At 37.8% G+C, this 15487-nt stretch overlaps 1 protein-coding gene across 17 annotated transcripts in view; it reads left to right on the top strand.

Annotated features, from left to right (window-relative positions):
• The window catches only part of RASAL2 (RAS protein activator like 2), a 399585-nt gene that overhangs the window by 238358 nt on the left and 145740 nt on the right, over nt 1-15487 (top strand). For 2 of the 17 annotated variants that reach the window (XM_086343658.1, XM_086343657.1), the window contains exon 1: nt 13124-13457. The exons of 14 other annotated variants lie outside the window; for them this stretch is intronic. In XM_086343658.1, coding sequence (XP_086199784.1) covers nt 13445-13457 — 13 coding nt within the window. In that variant the 5' untranslated portion in view covers nt 13124-13444. Of the gene's footprint in view, nt 1-13123; nt 13458-15487 lie in introns of those variants that run through there. One more of the 17 variants, XM_086343656.1, reaches the window with a different exon arrangement.

The raw sequence follows: 15487 nt of genomic DNA, 5'->3' as shown, positions 1-15487 counted from the left end.
AAAGCCAACTAGTTTTTAAGTAGGGCACTGAAATTTCAGACTTTAAGTATAAACTGCTGCTGCTGCTGCTAAGTCACTTCAGTCGTGTCTGACTCTGTGCGACCCCAGAGACGGCAGCCCACCAGGCTCCCCTGTCCCTGGGATTCTCCAGGCAAGAACACTGGAGTGGGTTGCCATTTCCTTCTCCAGTGCATGAAAGTGAAAAGTGAAAGTGAAGTCGCTCAGTCGTGTCCGACTCTTTACGACCCCGTGGACTGCACCCTACCAGGGTCCTCTGTCCATGGGATTTTCCAGGCAAGAGTATTGGAGTGGGGTGCCATTGCCTTCTCCGTAAGTATAAACTATGTATTGTTTAATAGATCATGACAAGCATTCTAGATTCCAGATTTTTCATTAAAGCAACTCCTTTCATTAAAAAAAATGTCACAGATAGTAAAAATGTAATCAGAAATGAAGTACACACCCCAAAATTAATTTGACAAAATTTAACACCCCTTCTTTCAACCACTCTGGATATACTTCTTGCTAATAATAGTTTAGAAAAAATCTATCTCCAGTAATATTTAGATCAGTGTTTATTATACATTAATGTATTTTGGTTGATGATATTGTTGACTAAATTGCCTTATCAGAGTCATTTGTGGCAGAAAAAACATAAATGTTGTTGACTGCTAAAGTGAAGGCACGGATGGGAATCCGCCTGCCAATGTGGGGGACGTGGGTTCAATCCCTGGTCAGGGGAGATTGCACGTGCCACAGAGCAGTTAAGCCCCGTGTGCCTCAGTGCTGAAGTCTGCGTGCCTAGAGCCATGCTCTGCAACAAGAGAAGCCGCTGCAGCGAGGAGCCAGTGCACCACCACTAGGGAGTAGCCCCCACCCTCCGCCCCTAGAGAAAGCCCACGCGCAGCAACAGAGACCCAGCACAGCTAGCTTCAGTTCCGCTTTACTACAGCATTATGATCAGGTGACTAGTAAGCCCCACACAGTCTTTCCTTAAAATTATTTCACTGGGTAAGTCCAGAAGACTGAGCTAATACTGGCCTGGAATATGAGGAACATAGAGGGATGTGTTACTTTATTTTACTATTGCTACTTGAAATATATACCCAAGATCCTTCAAGCTACTATCCTACATACCTACTGAGAAGTTATTTCACAGAGCATTTCATTTGTACCTCTCCTTGGGTAATTTATAATGTCAGCATTTTCATATCAAAGCACCTACAATTACAGTGTAGGGTCTATGGTGTCTTATTTCAGATTTTCTTGGTAAGAATAATATTCTTTTGACAAAGTTACAGACTTTATCAGGCTTCTCTGATGGCTGAGAGGGTAAAGCGTCTGCCTACAATGCAGGAAACCCAGGTTCCATCCCTGGGTCAGGAAGATCCCCTGGAGAAGGAAATGGCACCCCATTCCTGTACTCTTGCCTGGAAAATCCCATGGATGGAGGAGCATGGTAGGCTACAGTCCATGCGGTCACAAAGAGTCGGACACAACTGAGCCACTGCACTTTCCTTTCCTTTCACAGATTTTATCTCATGATGGCAGTTGCAGGGGGTGTATGCTAGATCATGTTATAAACGCATTAAAAGTGTTCTCTGATAAAAGAATTAAGTGTAAAAACAGAAGGAAAGCGTAAATGGAAGAAAAAGAAAACAGTTTAGACAGTCTATGCCAATGATAGCTTGTAAATGATAGCTGGTAAATAAAGAAATCCATACAGATATTTATCACAAAGCTTTTTGAAGGAAAGATGCCATGTCAAATCAGGGATGAATGATATTAATTGTTCTTACACAACCCCCTCTCCCTGCTTTTTACAGCCTCCCTCACCCACACACACAAAATACTATTTTTATTTTGTTTTAACAAACTCTTATATAGTGGTTTGTGCCAGGGATAATTCTAAGCACTTGACAAATATTTACTTACTAAACTCTGTTAGCTAGGTACTATTATTATCTTTGTTTGTTTGCTTTTTAAATATTTAATGAAACCAAGGTGGTGCTTTTCCAGGACTTCTGTAAGTAGTGAATGGCACTGCTGGTGTTTGAAGCTGGTAATCTGGCCCTAGAGTTAGTCCTGTGAACCTCTATGCTCTTTCTGCTGCTTGCCTTGGAGTGATGAACGAAAGAGGAAGAGTTCTCTACTCCTGGGTCCTATGACGCCATCAATGGTTATTTCCTTATACCATAAAAAAAAAATAAATTTATTAGCAGTTATCTGTTTTACTGTCACTTAGTGGAAAATAATGTGCAGTCATTTATTCAAAAATATAAAAACAGAATATGAAGGGTTTTGTTGCTGTTGGCAGTTTTGGGAATAACTGTGAGGAATGAAATTCTGTTTACTAAAGATACAACTTCACGCATCATTTAGAGAACTTCTTTACCAAGAACATGTTTGGCACTTAATAACACTCAATAAATATTGAGTCTAATTAAACAGTGAACAAGGATGCACTATATATTTACAGCATTCTCCAATTCATCATATTCTTTTTAATTTCACGTTTGCTTGGGTATGGTGTAGAATTTAAAATATGCATCATAAATGTCTTAGGAAGCTTTGAATGTTTTATATGTTTTTGAATGATCATTTAAATCAGGCAACAGCTGATGGTACAGGGTGAAGCATGATCCATAATAATTATATTTTACAAACTCATTTTGTCCTAAAACTTCTCTAAGGACAAAAGTATATCCTTAATTAAAGTCAGTGCTGTGGCCTTTCTCTTGCCAGTGAGATGGAAACCACTGTATTTATTTCCTAACATGAGGGAGAAAGGACTATTTCCAGTTCTCATACACAGACATTCCTGTTGTTACTTCTCTGGACGGCCTCCTGAGAGATCTAATAATAGGAGTGTGAGTCTGTCCTTAGTCACCAGTGACTATTTCCTTAGCAAATTCATTAACCTCTCTTTTATCTCTCAATTTGTAACCCCAGTAAATTATCAGTTAAGTGTTATACTTCCCTGAAATATAGCTCTTTTCCACTCATCTCTGTTTTCTATCAATATGATTTTTAGACCAGTATGTTAAACAGGTTATTTAGATTTAAATTCATTCAAAAGCCCAAGCCATCTGTGCTCTGATTTTATTACATCCTAGGGCAGATTTATCTATTGATAGTTACCACTGTTGAAGATAGGTTAAAGAATATAGTTCAAGCATATAATCATAATTCTTGAATATGTTAAAAAAATTTTTTTTTCATTTTTTATTGGGATACATAACTACTGTCACTGAAACAATTTCTCAGAGATGATTTTCAAGTTTTTCAATGGTTTTTAGCTTCAGCAATAGTAAATTTATATGCTGTGTTTTATTGCCAAGAGAAAATATGTTATCCATTGTGACAGAAAAAATTGTTATTAAAGCAGATGGTAAATCCTTGAATGTAGTGTTTTTGTTACTGAACTACATGGTATTTTTGTTTGCTTGTTTGTTTATTGTTTTTTGGTAGGATTGCTGGTTTAAAATTGACTGTGTGCCTTGTCTCATAATTCTGTGCCTTTTCTATCAGGGTATTTACCTTTACTGGAAGACTAACTTATTTCTTATTATGTAGAACTTTATTTGATAATTATAAATTGTTTTAACTGTATGGACATATATTTAGAAGAAAGTTTTAACTTCTTGAAGTTATTTTTTATATTTACTGATATTTTCTAAACCAAAAAATGATTATTCATGGAGTTATTTTCATGTCCACAGTGTTTTACATTTTGGCAGATGATTCATCTCAGCTTTTAAAATAAGATAAAAATCTCATATTATTACTTAGGAACTTTCAAATATAACCCTTCTCAAAAAATAGGGGGAACATATATGTATTTCAAAATGTAATATTTGAAATGAAAATGTAAAACGACTAATATCATAAAATGGGATAGAGGTGCCCTCTTGGAGCCTAGAATAAAATTGAATAAAAGGGTTTAATTTTATTACTGTCACCATCCTAATGGTTCAGAAGTGCTGAATAGAAGTACCACTGATTAATTTTCCCCTTGCTTAAGAATTTAAATTTTCTTTGGGGAATGGATTTTCTGTTAAAAAATAATCTGAACCATCTTTGAATCAGATCAGATCAGTTGCTCAGTCGTGTCCGACTCTTTGCGACTCCATGAATCGCAGCACACCAGGCCTCCCTGTCCATCACCAACTCCCGGAGTTCACTGAGACTCACGTCCATCGAGTCAGTGATGCCATCCAGCCATCTCATCCTCTGTCGTCCCCTTCTCCTCTTGCCCCCAATCCCTCCCAGCATCAGAGTCTTTTCCAATGAGTCAACTCTTCGCATGAGGTGGCCAAAGTACTGGAGTTTCAGCTTTAGCATCATTCCTTCCAAAGAAATCCCAGGGCTGATCTCCTTCAGAATGGACTGGTTGGATCTCCTTGCAGTCCAAGGGACTCTCAAGAGTCTTCTCCAACACCACAGTTCAAAAGCATCAATTCTTCGGCACTCAGCCTTCTTCACAGTCCAACTCTCACATCCATACGTGACCACAGGAAAAACCATAGCCTTGACTAGATGAACCTTTTTTGGCAAAGTAATGTCTCTGCTTTTGAATATGCCAACTAGGTTGGTCATAACTTTCCTTCCAAGGAGTAAACGTCTTTTAATTTCATGGCTGCAGTCACCATCTGCACTGATTTTGGAGCCCAGAAAAATAAAGTCTGACACTGTTTCTACCGTTTCCCCATCTATTTCCCATGAAGTGATGGGACCGGACGCCATGATCTTCGTTTTCTGAATGTTAAGCTTTAAGCCAACTTTTTCACTCTCCTCTTTGACTTTCATCAAGAGGCTCGTTAATTCTTCTTTACTTTCTGCCATAAGGGTGGTGTCATCTGCATATCTGAGGTTACTGATATTTCTCCTGGCAATCTTGATTCCAGCTTGTGCTTCTTCCAGCCCAGCGTTTCTCATGATGTACTCTGCATATAAGTTAAATAAACAGGGTGACAATATACAGCCTTGACGAACTCCTTTTCCTATTTGGAACCAGTCTGTTGTTCCATGTCCAGTTCTAACTGTTGCTTCCTGACCTGCATACAGATTTCTCAAGAGGCAGATCAGGTGGTCTGGTATTCCCATCTCTTTCAGAATTTTCCACAGTTTATTGTGATCTGTACACTCAAAGGCTTTGGCATAGTCAATAAAGCAAAAATAGATGCTTTTCTGGAACTCTCTTGCTTTTTCCATGATCCAGCGGATGTTGGCAATTTGATCTCTGGTTCCTCTGCCTTTTCTAAAACCAGCTTGAACATCAGGAAGTTCACAGTTCACGTATTGCTGAAGCCTGGCTTGGAGAATTTTGAGAATTACTTTACTAGCGTGTGAGATGAGTGCGGTAGTTTGAGCATTCTTTGGCATTGCCTTTCTTTGGGATTGGAATGAAAACTGACCTTTTCCAGTCCTGTGGCCACTGCTGAGTTTTCCACATTTGCTGGCATATTGAGTGCAGCACTTTCATAGCATCATCTTTCAGGATTTGAAATAGCTCAACTGGAATTCTATCACCTCCACTAGCTTTGTTCATAGTGATGCTTTCTAAGGCCCACTTGACTTCACATTCCAGGATGTCTGGCTCTAGGTCAGTGACCACACCATCGTGATTATCTGGGTCATGAAGATCTTTTTTGTACAGTTCTTCTGTGTATTCTTGCCATCTCTTCTTAATATCTTCTGCTTCTATTAGGTCCATACCATTTCTGTCCTTTATCGAGCCCATCTTTGCATGAAATGGTCCTTTGGTATCTCTGATTTTCTTGAAGAGATCTCTAGTCTTTCCCATTCTGTTGTTTTCCTCTATTTCTTTGCATTGATCGCTGAAAAAGGCTTTCTTATCTCTTCTTGCTGTTCTTTGGAACTCTGCATTCAGATGTTTATATCTTTCCTTTTCTCTTTTGCTTTTTGCTTCTCTTTTTTTCACAGCTATTTGTAAGGCCTCCCCAGACAGCCATTTTGCTTTTTTGCATTTCTTTTCCATGGGAATGGTCTTGATCCGTGTCTCCTGTACAATGTCATGAACCTCAGTCCATAGTTCATCAGGCACTCTTATCTATCAGATCTAGGCCCTTAAATCTATTCGAATCTATTTGACATATAATATTGTGTTAATTTAAGGTGTACAACATGTTACTTTGATAACATTTATGTATTGTAACATGAAAGCCATTGTAGCACTATTTATCACGTTATGTAATTGTGATACAATTTTGTTGCTTATATTTATTATATGTGCTTTAGATCACTGTGGCCTGTTTAAACACTATCCTTTGCAAGTTTGTACCCTTAAACATCAGTTTTATCCCCTCAAACCCATCCCCTGGTAACCACCATTATTATCTGATTGTTTGAGTTTGACGTTTTATATTTCACATATAAAGTTTATGTCATACAGTATTGGTCTCTCCGTGTCTGACTTACCTCACTTATCAAACTGTGTTCAGGATCCTTGCATGTTGTCAGAAATGTCAGGCTATCCTTCTTTCTTACTGCTGAATAATATTTCATTCATATATAAACCATATCATATTTATCCATTCATCTGTTGATGGGCATTTAGGTTGTTTCTATATCTTGAATATTGTGAATAAAGCTGCAATAAGTGTGGGAGTGTATATATTTCTTAAAAACACTGTTTTCATTTCCTTTGGTTATGTACTCAATAGTGGAGTTACTGGACTGTATGGTAGACCTGCTTTTAACTTTTTGAGAAACTGCCATATTGTTTTCCATACAATTGAACCAATTTATATTCCCATCAATACTGTATGAGGGTTCCTTTTTTTTTTTTCTTTGTATGGCATCCTTTCCAGAACTTGTTGTCCCTTGTCTTTTAGATAATGACCATTTTGACAGGTGTGAGGTGATAATATTTCATTGTAGTTTTGATCTGCATTTCCCTGCTGCTGCTGCTGCTGCTGCTAAGGCGCTTCAGTCGTGTCCAACTCTGTGCGACCCCATAGACGGCAGCCCACCAGGCTCCTCCGTCCCTGGGATTCTCCAGGCAAGAACACTGGAGTGGGTTGCCGTTTCGTTCTCCACTGCATTTCCCTGCTGATATGATATTGTGCATCTTTTCACATGTCCGTTGTCCATTTTGATGTCCTCTTTGCTTCACAATTTACCTCTTGGGGTTCTACTAGACTTTAGCTTGCTTCAGATAGTTGTAAGAGAACAATGGAAGTAATAAAGCCCACGTAACCTGCATGATGCAGTAGCGTTTGGATTTTATAGTACATGTATGCATTCCTGTGTCAGTGATGTGCAAAAGATGACCATACCATATTTTTTGCTTTTCATAAGTAGGTTTATCGAAACAGTAGCCCACACGTACAAATATTCTTTAACATTAAGGCAAAAGCAAATGCCTAATGACATACTTTTACTGAAACCAAATGTTATCTGCATTAAATGGGGAAAGTGGGCTAAATTCTTCAGTTGTGACAGTAGATGAGCTTAACAGGAAATCAACAAGCTGAGCAGATAGTTATATTTTCAAAGGCACTGAAGAAAATGAGTTTTTGATGGCTTTATTAAAGTTCAGCTTAAGCTCTTAAATGAGGAGAGCCAGTGTCACAGGCATGTCCCTGGCTCCGTGAACACACTGAGATCTCCATTAATATCCAGCCCTGCCCCAGAATGCTTTTAGTTGCTTTTTGATGTTTATTAATTATTTTTTTTCATAGAAATAGAAGTGTTGCTTTTGTTTCCATAGTATATTGTTTACTCATACACTGAAAGTAGAAAAAGATTTGCTTGGAGTTTTCCACATAGATGTTTTTTTTTTCCTTTGAAATATGGCACTATTCCTATAAGAGCCTGACTGTTGAGAAGGGTGACTGATGTGTGAGTTTTGCCTGCTCTTTGTAATGCTTTCTCCTGGCCAGTGGCCATTTCAGGTAAGCAGATGCAGTCTACTAAATCATCTTTGCTGGAGAAGCAAGGCAGTGCTCTAATGCCTCGCCAGGAGTTGTAGGAACATTGAGCAGCCATCAGAACGGTCACTTGTTTGGCATGTGCCTTCTCTAAACACTTGTGAGTGTTTGCTAACCATCCGACTAATAGGTCCTCGGTCCCTATAATGCCTTTTTTTTTTTTTAATCAAAAGAGAAGTTTGCCTTGTGGTCCCATCATATACAAATAAAATGAAATAAAAATTAGAATTTCGGTGGTATTTTTGAGTAAGTGGGTGACTGTGATTTTTGTCATTCCAGTTATAAACAATGATTTCCTTTTCTAATACGAACTCCAAAAAGAATGCAGTGGGAAAGCCACAGCATCAGAATGTTAGTCTGGTTTTTGAGGAGACATTAAAAGAAACTGTGTTTGTGGTTAGAGGAAGCTGTGTTTCTGATCATCTATCTGTTCAGAAGAGGGAGTGTGCATATGGAGTGATGTACACCTTAGCATGCATGTAGAGTGATGTACACCTCAGTTTGACTGCTGTTGGTATGTGTATCTGCTTGGAAGAGGAGACAGCATATATTAATGGGATTTTTTGTTTGCTCATTTTAAAATTTGTTAATAAGAAAATGGATATGCAGGTAACTTCATTATATTCAACTAGCTTGATTTTTGTGCCCTTTAATTTTCAGAAAATCGTGCACCTATGGTTTTAGAGTTTCTTAATGGCTGTCGTGGGGCTTCCCAGGTGGCTCAGTGGTAAAGAAGTTGGTACAGGCAGCTTCTTTACCACGTGGGTTTGATCGCTGAGTCAGGAAGATTCCCCTGGAGGAGGAAATGGCAACCCACGGCAGTATTCTTGCCTGGAATGTCCTGTTGACAGAGGAGCCTGGAGGGCTACAGTCCATGGGGTTGCAAAGAGTCAGACACAACTTAGCAACTAAACAGCAACAACCAATGGCTGTCACACTGACGTCTATACCTGTACCAAAGTCAGAATTCCCTAATTACTTTTGTAAAGGGTAGGGGAAAAATACACTATCCGTATTCTTCAGAGTTTATAAAACATACTATCTGATTGATTCATTACTAGGAAAAAAGTATCCTAGCCTTCTGAAAACAAAACCAATATTTGTTGACTCTGAGCTTGGAAAGTCACATAGATACAGCCTTCAGTAGTCTACTTATACCTGTTTTCAAGCCATTTGTTTATTTAGCAAATATTTACTAAGCATTTATTGTGGCCAGACACTATATTAGTTCCAAGAAGGGCAAGAAGAAAGTGCTATGTTAAGTTATAATAGAACCATAGTTTGACAAGATGATGACCAAATTTTGAATTTGATTTAGCTCTTATTTCTGTTTGAATTAAAATACAGATTTTCAGAATCAGAAAAGACATTTAAAATTACCTGCTCCAACCCCCTTCATCCAGTGTTTGAATCTTTTGTATTATTCATTTGATCATTGCTGATATTTGACTGTTTTTGACTTTTAAAAAATGGCATTTTCATGTAGTTCAACCTAATGGAACTATTATTAAGTACAGAGTTTGCTCATGACAGTGTAAGATGGGTTAGTGAAGACAACCCTATCAAACTGTCTGTATGGGGGAGAAATGTAAGACCAGATATTGACAAAATTAAGGCTATTTGCAGAAATAAAATGGCTCAAGTGCCTTCATCTAACCAGGATGAAGATTCTGGGTGCTGAATTAAGGGTTCATCTTGTGTGATCCATTATATCATTTCAAACCTTCTTCACACTCTACAAGGCTCTTAAAACCCACGAGGGATATTCTGCATGGACATGGATTTCAGTTACTTTGCAACTTGAGTTTGTGGCTGGAGGATGAGCCATTTACTCAGGGTTCCCCAGCTTCCTAGAGAACACCTTCCTAGTGTTGTAGTTGAAGATGTTCTTGGTCTCTCCAGTCCCTACCTTGGAAGCTGCGTTTCCCTGGCTATGGCAGCTCAACGCATGGCTGTGCGTTCATGTACATTTAAAGTTACTTTGAAAATCAACATCTAGGAATCAGGATTTCACCTAGTATAAGTAAGACCTAACTGGGTAAATGATGAAATGACTGTTTTCCCTTACAATTGGCTTCAGTGAGTTACTTGAACTCACACATTCCTGTTTCACTTACATACAAGTGCTAGCCTCTGGCATCAGAAAAATGGATATGCTGTGGTGTGTGTCCTCAAGTTACTCTAAGCACACCTCAGTCTAAGTACTTTAAAAAGGTTTGGTAAATGAAATATATTCTTCCATTCATCCAAGCATCACTTACTACGTACGTATTAAGCCAGGCACTGTGTTAGGCTCTAGTGATAAAGCTGAAAACAAGAACAAGCCCTTTCTTCATCTACATCATATTCTGAATGTGAAATGAGACATTAAACATCAGTACTAGTATAATGTTAGATAATGATGAAAGCTATAAAGAAAAAGAAACTACTAGAGAGTAAAAAAAAAATAGTACAAAGGAGAATGTAATCATCTCTGCATAGGAAATGAGGTAAACCACCCTAAGAATATAATTTTAAATCTGGGTTTTGAAGAGTAGATAAGAGTATGACAAGCAGACCAGGCAAGGAAGAAACTTCTAGATAGAGAAGCAGCAACAAACAGTAAGGCTCGAAGACGTAAAACAGGAGATTAAAAATAGGAATGCATATTTGTAAAAAAGATGCAGTATAGGAATAATAAAATATGGTGTATGATATCCTTTGAAGAGTGTTGAAATAACATCATATTTGGATATGCGAAAAATTGTTTCCTTGAGAGTACTCAGATTTATTCAAGTATCAGAACTCCAGGTAGTAGTAAAAGTGCTCTTTACAGAACTCAATAAATTATTGTTCTGATTCACCTTCAAATATCTGAAAATGTCATTATTGATCTGAATTTGGAACTGTTCCAGGCATCTTTAAGGTTAAATAAGAGTAATAGATGCTAACATTTTAAAATACATTCAAGAAGAAAAAACTCACTTTTGAGAAAATTGAATACATGAACTTTCTGTGTCATTTTGGGAAAGATTGCTATTCTTTTTTTTTTTATCAGATTAATGACCTTAAAATTTTTTTTTAATTAATAAATTTAGTTTCAGCTGCACTGGGTCATTTTTGCTGTGCTCAGGCTCTCTCTAGTTGCCACAAGGGGGCCACTCTCTAGCTGTAAGTACATAGGCCTCCCATTGCACTGGCTTCTCTTGTTGCTGAGTGCAGGCTCAGTCCTTGCGGTGTGCGGTCCCAGTTGCCTTACGGCACATGGAATGTTCCCCGAACAGGGATCGAACTCGTGTCCCCCCTCTGTTCTTTTTTATCATCAGAACCTGAGTGTTGTTCAGTAGCATAGTTTGAGAACTGCTGTGCTACAGTTATTCATCAGATGGGCTGCCAACCTGTGTGGGAAGCGTTAAGGAATCTAACTGTCTCTTGTAGCAGGCAGCCCCTTCGGAAAGTCCCTTGCAGTGGCTCTGACTTCCTTTCATTGAGCTGAAATCTCTCTCTCTGATAATTTAGTCTCACCGTTTAGACTCTGAATCTTGAAGATAATGACGGAAGTCGTGACCTATTTTTTAGAAATCTTCTGAGGAATAACAAGTAAAAATAATCTCAGTGTACTTTGCACTGTTTTAAGGTATATAAATGAGGCTGGGCTTCCCTGGTGGCTCAGTGGTAAAGAATCTGCCTGTCAATGCAGGAGACATGGGTTTGATTCCTGGGTCAGAAAGATCCCCTGGAGAAGGAAGTTGCAACCCATTCCAGTATTGTTGCCTGGGAGAATCCCATGGGCAGAGGAGCCATGAAGGCTACAGTCCATGGGATTGTAAAAGAGTTGGACATGATTTAGCAACTAAAACAATAACAAAACATATGAGACTAATAATGATAAAGGTTAAAGCTTACCTGGGTGTGAAGAGGGTAGGAGGTGTTGGTGTTCTGTTTCATAGAGGGCAAGGTGGGAGTCTATGGTCTCTTAAGTCTTCATAATCAAACTCTTAGTTTGTTCTTTCTGTATAATGTTTTGTTTATGTCTTTTCTCCCCCTATAATTCTTATTTGAGTAGCCATAGGGTTTACAGGAATAGTTCTTCTGAAATAGAAATACAAAACCCAAAGTAAAAGAGGAAAATGCAGTGTTAGAGTATTATGATCCTTGAAGTAAAATGAAACCTGATAACCAAAATCAAATTATGATGGAATTAAAGGAGACTTTATGCATCATTGAAACTTGGAGAGAAAAAAGGGGAGAGGAAATAGGGTGCCAAAGATACATACATTCATATTTATCACACATATATGTACATACATACAAATATATCTGTGTGAAAATATATTGATCGTATATGAGAGATACATTACATTTAATACATACATATACAAACACATAAACAGAGATAAGTGTATTTCCATCAGCTTTTGTGAAAGGGAAGATAACAGATTGAAACTGTGCTCTCTCCTTTCTGTCCTGTTCCACTGTCTGAAGTGGCAGGTGGAATCCGCTCAGTAATTCAAAGAGTGAATTTTTTAATTGATCAATCCTGACATGCTAACCTCAGCAACCGAGCAGCTGCATAATGTGTTAGGTCATCATACCAATAATGAAGATTACATCATTGACCTGCCTACTTTTTTTGGAATGTAGAGAAAAACAAACCCTAGAAATATGTCAGATTTTCAAACAAACCAAAATAATGACTGAGCATACTGATGCTATCTATAGTTTCATCACAACTTATTGACTAATCAGTTAGGAACCATTCTGTTTGTAAAATTAATTTTAATTATAGTTTATTTTTAAAATGAAGTTCTAGCTTAAGACCTGAATGAAAAGTTTCAGAGAAATTGTTTTTCTTTTTCTAAATTTAAAATATTACTATTGTGATAAAGTGATTCACCAAGTGACTTTAAGATAGCAATGTATGTGTTAACAGACTTCTATATATACATCAGCTGTAAGGTATTTCCCTGGGCTTTGTACTTTGAAAAGTTAATATTTTAATTCAGCAATAACACTCAAAATAAGAATCTCTGAAATTTGTTTTATATTTCTATTCCTAAAACAGGACAGATTTTGAAATAGATTGCTTTTTTTAAAAAAAATGAATCGCTTCTTAAAACTCACAGATGTACACATCCACCCATGGGACAGAAGAAGTGAATTAAATACCTCGCTTGGTAAATCACGTTGCTTCTTCTGAACTAGATTGCCTGCACCCAGTGCTGTGAAAGAGACAGGCTGTGAGCAGGAAGGATAGCTATTGTTCAGTGCTCTCTAGCAAAAGAAGTCGGGGGAGGGGGGTTTGGGGGGGTGAGTTTGACTGGCGTTGGCTCTGGCTTTTCTGCATTCCAATCTGTCTGAGGCATTGAGCGGGAGCAAAAAAACAGAGAGAGAGAGCGAGAGAGAGCAGGAGCGTGAACAAGCGCAGCTAGTGCGGTATAGAAAGTGTTTTGAGTTTCTGACTGGCATGCCGGAAAGATCATGTTAGCAACACCCAGAAACTTCACGGAATGCAGACCCCAGGTAAGAGTTCCTAGAATCCATCTGAGACAGAAGTTAAAAGTTTGTATATATTTAAAGGGTATCTGTGCTTTTTCAAAATTCACAAATGAAATGACTATTTACTTTTGTACTTACCGGCTTTAAAAAAAAAAAAATGGGTTGGTTTTCATTAACTGTGAGTTCACAGGAGTACTGTGTGGAGACTCAACATCCAGTACAAAATCCAGATCTAAAATAGCCTTCTGAGAAACTCAGATAAATTAAAGGTGTGATGATCATAGCAAAGTACTAACACTGCAACATTTACTTGTTCTTTTAATCATTTGAAGTGGATGTTTATTCTAGTTTTTCCCTAGATTCTTTATGAAATACTAAGATACCTAGGAATGGATATAGCCCATTTCTCTCTGAGAGAGACAAAATATATCAACCATTAATAATAATGTAACAGCCTTGCCTGAATCTCAGTAGCATGTAGTAAATCTGTTTCATTTGGCAAGTTCAACAGGTTGGATCCATAGACAGCAGTAAGAGTTCAAATGAGAACTTTGCTTGTTTCCCCCCCCCACCCCAAGGTAGACTTTTAATATCCTTTGCCAATAGATGACGTCAGAAACTTTAACTAATTAGCTCATTGAAAGTTAAATCTGGAAGAGACTTGAGAAATCATCTGGTGCAGTCCACACTCTTCCTTTTCAATGAGAACATTGAGGTGTAAGGGATTTGGTGCTTGCTCAAGATCACAGCATTAGAACAGAATTGAAATGAAAATACAGGTCTCCTTATTTGCAGTTTACTGGTTTTTTTCTCATGGTTCCAGATACATTTAGGCTTTATACTTTGTCCATACTGTGTCTGCTGGCTCAGGTACCATGAGTTATTGCCTAAAGACCAAATACATCATAAATCTAGATTGAAATATTATGGGGAGGAGATGTTGGCAGATGGATGTCATCAATATTGATATCATATTCATTCAAAACCAAAAACACATAGCAAAGTATTGGTATTTATCAGAATAAAAAGCAGCTTTCAGTTAAGGCAAATGCAGTTTGTATGTTGCTTTTATGTAAACAATTACATAGCTGTAGCATATTCTAAATGCCTATATACGAAATTAAGATTCAAGTTGATTTTAATCTCTTTTAAAGACTTTGGGACTTAGTCATTTTCTGTGTAATTGAAGTTAGTAAAACTTTTTTTGGGTAGCATTATCCCATATTCAGTGCCTTCTCTATGTTTATATTTTTTAATGTAATTTTTTTAATGATTTTTTAAATTTTAACATTTCAAAATTATCCAACTGTTTGAACCAATCGCTTCCTTATCCAAGACCCAGCTCAGTTTCTCTCCATTTGTAAGGGTCCTCTGTTACTTCACCTCATGAATTATGTGCTTGAGGGTAACTTAAGTGGAGGATCTTGAGAGTCACAACAGTCAGTGAACATCTGTCTTCATACATTTTCATTTAGTCTCTGAAAAGGTTGCTGCCCTTTCCATTTTTCTGGAGACCATTGTGGAGTTGAGAGAGACCACACTATTCTAGTGAGCTAAATAGTAAAGATAGCCACTGTCAAAAGGATCTGTCATGGCTCTTTACAATCCCTGGGAACAAGTTAGCTTGATTTGGCTCCAAGCACAGTGAAGGGATGTAGTGTTTTTGTGTTAAAGCTTGACCTGCTATTCCAGTTTTTGACTAAGTCTGTGTAAATGGGGTTGTGATTTACGAGTCTGTGAGTGATGAGCAGTACGTTGTAAGGAGCAGTTTCATTACTGCTTTCGGCTATCGGAAATCAAATTACAAAGTGACATTCTCCACCCAGTAGGAAACAAGAGACTGTTTGTCGTACTGCCGAATCCATTATTAAAACACACTGTTTATAAGAGGACTGATGGCTGTGAGAATGAGGACATAATGCTCTGTCCAATTTAACAGTGTTCACGTTGTGTTACATAGGGCTTAGATTTTTCTCTCATCTTCTATCCTGCTGGAGTATGTGAAAGGACTGCCATGATACATGCATGTATATTATGTTATGTGTGTATATGAT

This window comes from Bos grunniens, chromosome 16, assembly GCF_055505025.1.
Source record: "Bos grunniens cultivar Pamir isolate PY7600 chromosome 16, Bosgru_T2T1.0, whole genome shotgun sequence".
NCBI classification, from domain to species: domain Eukaryota; kingdom Metazoa; phylum Chordata; class Mammalia; order Artiodactyla; family Bovidae; genus Bos; species Bos grunniens.
Note: the sequence above shows the minus strand (reverse complement) of the source record. Positions and strands in the feature narration are given on the sequence as shown.